This window comes from Cryptomeria japonica, chromosome 7, assembly GCF_030272615.1.
Source record: "Cryptomeria japonica chromosome 7, Sugi_1.0, whole genome shotgun sequence".
Lineage (NCBI taxonomy): Eukaryota > Viridiplantae > Streptophyta > Pinopsida > Cupressales > Cupressaceae > Cryptomeria > Cryptomeria japonica.
The window spans coordinates 715,703,286-715,710,232 of NC_081411.1; the positions used below are offsets into that span (position 1 = coordinate 715,703,286).

At 30.4% G+C, this 6,947-nt stretch overlaps 1 protein-coding gene across 1 annotated transcript; it reads left to right on the forward strand.

Annotated features, from left to right (window-relative positions):
• Window positions 1-1,765: 1,765 nt before the first annotated feature.
• Window positions 1,766-6,709, forward strand: LOC131040289 (microtubule-destabilizing protein 60). The gene is made up of 8 exons (XM_057973185.2): window positions 1,766-2,807; window positions 4,832-4,859; window positions 4,951-5,052; window positions 5,291-5,410; window positions 5,549-5,647; window positions 5,883-5,942; window positions 6,077-6,171; window positions 6,291-6,709. Exons 1-8 carry the CDS (start codon window positions 2,332-2,334, stop codon window positions 6,406-6,408), a joined length of 1,098 nt encoding a protein of 365 aa, XP_057829168.2. The 5' UTR covers window positions 1,766-2,331; the 3' UTR covers window positions 6,409-6,709.
• The last annotated feature ends 238 nt before the right edge of the window (window positions 6,710-6,947 follow it).

Below are 6,947 nucleotides of genomic sequence, written 5' to 3' on the forward strand. Positions count from 1 at the left end.
ATATCATCCCTACTTAGATGAACAAACCAAGGTGGTTAACAAGTGTTTGGAGGAATATCTTTGACGTTTTACTTTAGATAAAAAAAGATAGATGGGTGCAATGATTGTTATTAGCAAAATGGTTATATAACACTTCTTTTCATAGTTCATCCAACATGTCTTCATTTTTGGTACTATGTGAATACCATCCACCATTCATCACCTTTTCATTGCAAGCACAACCAAAGGTTATAGTAATTGAAAAACATATCCAACACTAGTATGAGGTATTCTCTATTCTTAGAGGGAACTTGATGATGGAAATTCAAACATAGTGAAGCAATGAGCTGATTAACATCACAATGAAAGGAATTTTTAAAGTAGGAGGTTGGGTCCTTGTGTGATTACAACCATATAAGTAGATATCATTGAAACAATAAAAAAAGGATAACAAGCTTACCCCCAAGTATTATGGCCCATATAATATTTTACATTAGATTGGTAGAGTAATATATAGATTTGAGTTTCTTAAAGTTAAAAAAAAAACACATTTGGTCTTCCACATTTCCTATCCAAAAAGGGTTGTTGGACAAAGAGTTTCAACTTACTAATAGTTGCCTATGCTTGATAAGGAGGATAGTGATTTTGGAAATTGAGAAAATATTTCAAATATGCTCTAAGAGGTTGCAAATGAGAGTTCTTGTAGAATATTTAATCAGGTGGAAGAATTCTCCTATTGAAGATACTATATAGAAAAGTGAAGATTTCATACAGAAACATCCACAATTGAATTGTGCTGAAGACAACACTTCTTTGTAGATGGGGCATGCTATTCTCTTAACCCATTGGTCATATTGGGATATGTGTGGCCAACTTGTGGTTAGCATAATCACTTATTAAATAATACGATCATTTATGTAGTCTTAGACATGTAATTAGGTCGACCTAGGTGACATCCACAACATACATATGATATATATATATATGAAATAATGGTTAATTTAATATTATGATATTACAAATTATATTGTTATTGAAGATTGTTAAAATATTGCCCCCTCAAAATGATTCATTCTTATATAAAATATTATCAAATAAACAAAATTGTTACTCTTACTCTAAATAACTCATAAATCTCTAAAATATATGATATCCCTATATTACTTAATCTTTAATTTATCCAAGAAAATATCTAGCACAAAATCACTAAGGCCTCATACCTTGTCATTACCCATATAGTTAAGACTTTGAGACAAAAATGTCAAATGATCCCAAGGCAAAAGGCACTCATGAAACCGTTAAAACGCAACTATTTGGAAGTAATTTTCAATGAAAACACTAAGGCAACTATTTCACAAGTTTTTCCAATGGACCACATCCTTCCTTGATGATTGGTATATGAGTGGAGGGGCCAAAACTTTAAGTAGACAAGATATTGTCTCATTGCAACTAATTGATGAGGACCCATGAACCTAGTTGGGCAATTACACATTTTTTAAATACAAGTTTGTTGTGGAGTGGATTTGATGGGGGCAATGGGCTGTACAAGCTTTCCATCACCTCATTGGTGAAAATGAAAACATCATTATACCACATTACCCAACAACAAACAATAGCCTTCTAACTAAATACAACTTAACAAACATCAGGTAGTTGTTTTATAGGTGTTGTGCTCCTTCCATCAGTGTGAGTCACCAGCAAACATAACTAATCTAATCATATCTTAATCCAATTATTAGCAATAAATAACATGTACTTGCAACAGGGAGGCAAACGGGTAGTTTCATTTAAAACATGCCTTACAAGTAGCCGTTAGGGTGCCTCCTTCATCATTATCTGAAAATTCCGCCAAGGTTTTCACCAAATCCCGACTGATTCACATTCCCATGCAATTGCGCGCAAATTCGGGTTTTTTCCAATAAAGACTGCAACTTTCTGATTCTCCAAATTTATAGGCACCCTTCTGTTCTGTTCATATTTGAATTCTGAGAGCTTTTCAAGGCTGAAATTTCTGATTATCCAAATTTATAGAGAACCTTCTATTCAAGTTTGAATTCTGAGAGATTTTCAAGGCTGAATTTTCTGATTATCCAAATTTATAGACACCCTTCTGTTCATATTTGAATTTTGAGAGATTTTCAAGGCTGAACTTTCTGATTCTCCAAATTTATAGGCACCCTTCTGTTCATATTTGAATTCTGAGAGCTTTTCAAGGCTGAAATTTCTGAATCTCCAAATTTATAGACACCCTTCTATTCATGTTTGAATTCTGAGAGCTTTTGAAAGCTGAAATTTCTGAATCTCCAAAGTTATAGGCATTGTGGGAAGCGAAAAAGAAGCAGCAATGAATCCATGGCTTCGGAGAATTTGGATCCCAATGTGATAAAGAAAAAGGGTAGAGTTGAGAAATTGGTAAGAGTGTTTGAGAATATGAAGGTTCCTTCAGAGCCCACCAGGGCCTTTAGAGCCCCAAATGCATTGCCATTTGTTCCAAGTAGGAGGAGGTTTGTCAGTAATGGGAAAGTTGGTAATGGTAATGTTAAATCTGGTGGAGGAGGAGGAGGAGGAGGAGGAGGAGGAGGAGGAGGAGGGCAGGAGAATAAGCATGATAAGGTTGAGAGATGGACAATGGCAATGTCAATGAGTTGTGATCATAGGCCATTGGCTGAGAGGCAACCTAACACTAACACAAACACTAATATTCTGTCTCTCAGTAGTTCTTCTTCTTCTTCTGATTTTTTTGATTCAGAACAGTCCCAACACAAGAATGAGGGTGATCACAGTGATGAGATGCAGAGCTCTCAATCATCAGGGCCCAGTGATTACAGGTGAGAAATACATGCTCATTCTCCTTTGTTCTTTTTTTAAAGATTTGAATAGATTTATCCTGTGAATCACGTCAGAGGACAAATTTTGCATCTATAAGTTTTTTCTATTATTTGAAATCGTTTTCTAACTCAAATATCAAATGGGTTTCAAAATGTTTTAAGATTTGAGTTGATTTATATATGTCGATCACATCATATGATTATACCAGATATTTCTTTGTAAAATATAAAATGAGTTTCTAAATGTTTTAGACTGAATAGAGTTTTATATGTGAATCACATCATATGGTATTAGTTTAAGAGAACAATCTTAACTAGATATTCATTTTCACATAGGTTTACAGAACACTATGTTTATTAGTTTATAAATTTCTTATATTATTTTTTTTATTATTTGAAGAAAATTTTAACTCAAAAATATAAAATAGATTTTAAAATGTTTTAGATTTGAACAGATTTATGTGAATGACATCATATAGTTATAGATTGAGAGGACAATCTTAACTAGATATAAAATATAAAATGGGTTTCAAAATGTTTTAGATTTGAATATATTTGTATATGTGAGAAGACAATCTTACCAAATACCATGCTAATTAGTTTATGGATTTCTTTTACCATTTTGAAGATAATTGATTTAGTCCATTTATAATTTTGAGTTGAGATTATCTTTAAATGAATTTTAATATGTTTTAGATTTGAATAACTATATATATGAATCACATCATATCATATAATTAAAGATTGAGAGAATCTTAACTAGATATTTCTTTTATATATCTATTTTAAAAAAAAATTAAATTAAATTCTTATATAATTTTATAAATAGTTGATTTTGATGAAAAGAAACGATACCCATTATATATATTATTAGAGATAGCTGATTTTGATCAAAAGGGACCATACCAATTTAAAAAATTAGATTACTGTTTGTTTGCTCCACAAAAGGATTTGATTAAAGACCCACATAAGTTGACGAGGTGACAGCAATATATGGAAAAAAAACTCTTAAGCTATTCTTTGATTTTTTTTTTTCTAAAAGCCCAATACCCTTTGTCCCAATCTCCTTTCCCCAATTGGTATCAGGACTACCCACCTCAACCGCAATAGACAGCCCACTCCTATCTTTATCTTTGTTTACAGATAATTATTTCTATTTCATATAATATTCTTGATTATGATATAATTAGGAATTAAAAGTCAGCTTGCTATATCATGATTGTAAAGTTACATATAATTTAAAAGTCAGATGGCTATATCATGATTGTAAAGTTAATATATAATGACCTCGTATTGAGCTAATCATTATTATAAAGGTAATAGATTATCAGAGTTGTTGAGAAAATCATGACTGCACAGTTAATATTACATAACGAATTTGATATGGGTGCTCAGGTAAGTAGGACCCTTCTTGTTCCCAAATTTAGAAAGAATATGAGTGCTCAGGTAAGTAGGACCCTTCTTGTTCCCAAATTTAGAAAGATGACATTCAAATGAAGGAAACAGAAAAATTGTTTTCATAAATGTATGAAAACATTACTGAAGGATTGGCTTTTACAAATGGCTATAAGAAAATCTCAAGCCTTTTGTTCTTCTCAGCTAAAATGATCAACACAGGCCCTTCACCAATTATTAAACTTTTGTCTGTCAGTTTGTCTGCTGCAAGCTAGTTTTGAAGTATTGTTTATAGTTGATCATGTTGAGACATGGATCAGTTAGGACTTGAACTTAGGATCTTTCATACGCTGCTGGAGTGCTCTACCTCTGAGCTACTGGCCCTTCTTGGACCAGTCCATCGTCGGTCCGGGTGATTTATTTCCAACACCAACAGATCATGAATGCAAAGAATTTACACTGTTCAATATCCAAAAAGAACAGATAGGTTACAGATCTAGAAATTTCTACATTGTTCGCATTAAATTTCTACAGTTCAATCTTTGGTTTAAACATTTATCATATAAATTCAGATTTTAATTATGAATTTCTAATCTGTTGACATGTCCCTTCTTTCCATCCTTGTGCAGTTTTGGAGGCAGAAGAAAATGCAGGAAAGTAAGTCAGCACTTCTCCTTTTCCATTGTGCTTTCTAAATTTGTTCATGCCATCTCATGGATTTCATTAACCATTTAGAATTGTTTCATAGGGTTTCAATTCAGAAAAAGGATCTCTGTCTCCACTGTGGGATTGGAAATGGAAGAAAGAAGTGAAAGTCACCTCTGCACAGCCTTTCAGGCTAAGAACAGAGGTACAAAATGATTGCAGTCTTGGCTTGTCATATCATATTTTTCTTTGTTGTCATTGTTATTGTCATGAGTTGACATTTAGAAGAATTTTGGTAGGTTTTTTTCATTCAAATAATTCATGTACCAAACCTTTAATCATTAAGTGTTTTGGAATGCTATCAATGTCTTTTTATTAGTATGAAAATTTATTTAATTGTTTTTTTTTTTAAATTTCATCTGTGCATCAACTTGTATTTGTAGCAAAGAGGTCAAATAAAAGAACAACAATTTATGAAAAAGATACAACAAATATTGGATGAAGAGAACAAGTATCGGGTACCTCGTGCACAAGGATTGCCATGGACAACAGATGAACCACAAGTAAGTTAGATCTATTAAATCTAATCTAATTAAAAGTTTCTTATAATTTTTTGTTGTGTTAAAATATATTTATATTATTGAATTTATTGAATATGACATTTTAACAATAATTTTTCTCTTATGTTTTGAAATTTTCAGGTGTTGCCGAAACCCCACGTGAAAGAGCAAACCAAACCATTAGACGTCAAACTTCATAGTTCGATTAGAGCAATTGAACGAGTTCAATTTGATCTTTTAGTAAAGATTTTGATTCCAATTTTTGTTATTTCGATTACAAAATATTTTATATTTAAAATTTGTTTGGCATTTATTTTTTATTTTAAAATATTTTTTTCAAACTGAAAATTTCAACTTTTTTTTTAATTTTTATTTATTGATAATGTCAAATAGTGAGTCTAGCATTCAAATTTAGTTTATTTTGAAATAAAAAATAAAATCTAATTTTTGTCATTTGTTGTGTACATTTAAATAGATGAAAGAAAAACTTCATTTTCTTCAGCAACAAAAGTTAGAAGAAGAAAGACTTCAAAAGGTATTATTGTTTTATATGAAAGATTGCTTTTTTAATTTAGAAGAGTTTTTTAAGTTACATTAAATTGGTATTTTATTTACAAATAAAATTTTACATTATACAACTTTTAAAAATATTTATATATATATTTGCAGTTTTTGGAAGAAGAAGAAATCAAGAGCTTGAGGAAAAAAATGATCCCTCGTGCTCAACTCATGCCATTTTTTGACCATCCATTTATACCAAAAAAGTATGGTTTACAAATCTTACAAATTAAAAATATTGATATTCTAGATTAAACTTTTATAAAATTGTCAAAGTTTTTTTTTGTTACTATTGAATGTTAACCATAACTTATGTTTTTGACAGGTCCACAAAATCTCCAACAATTCCAAAAGAACCCAAATTTCGCAATACACAAAATACAAAATGTTCAACACAAAATTACATCTCACACGGAAAACTAACAAGAAGTTGCCTACTTTGACTACATGAGAATTAATTTGTATGTATAGATTTATGTAAAGTACATTTCCTTAGTTGAGGTGCTAGCATATTTCCTTTTTCAAGGTTGATTGTGGAGGTATCAACTAACTACAAGTTCGTTGTATTAAGTAGCATATTTAAGTGGGATTGTTATTGGTATCCTATTGACTATGTAATGGGGTGATTTCAATGGGGTGAGGTGATTTCAATGGGGTGATTTTACTTTTAATCGACCAAAGAGATGTATCATCAATCTTTGAAAATAGTATATATTCAAAATATTTGGAGTATCTTATAGATAATTGTTGTTGTATAGAATATAAATATCAATGTTAATAGTACAAAATATTTTAAGTTTCAATTATTCTAAAAATTAATAAATTTATAAATAAAAAATGTTTTAATTATTATTAATTTTTTTATATATTAAATAAATTTTTGATTAATTATTTTATTTTCTCTAAAAATAGTTAAACCCAATGAGGGCCCTTCACAGAGTAGTATTAAATAAATAAAAGAGAAATATCATAATCATCCTAC

Excerpts from the sequence above, each read along its gene's own strand:
- LOC131040289 (XM_057973185.2), top strand. The coding sequence starts at position 2,332 with ATGGCTTCGGAGAATTTGGATCCCAATGTGATAAAGAAAAAGGGTAGA. Across the intron at positions 5,053-5,290 it reads CTTTCAGGCTAAGAACAGAG|CAAAGAGGTCAAATAAAAGA; the intron begins GTACAAAATGAT and ends TTGTATTTGTAG. Across the intron at positions 5,648-5,882 it reads GAGTTCAATTTGATCTTTTA|ATGAAAGAAAAACTTCATTT; the intron begins GTAAAGATTTTG and ends ACATTTAAATAG.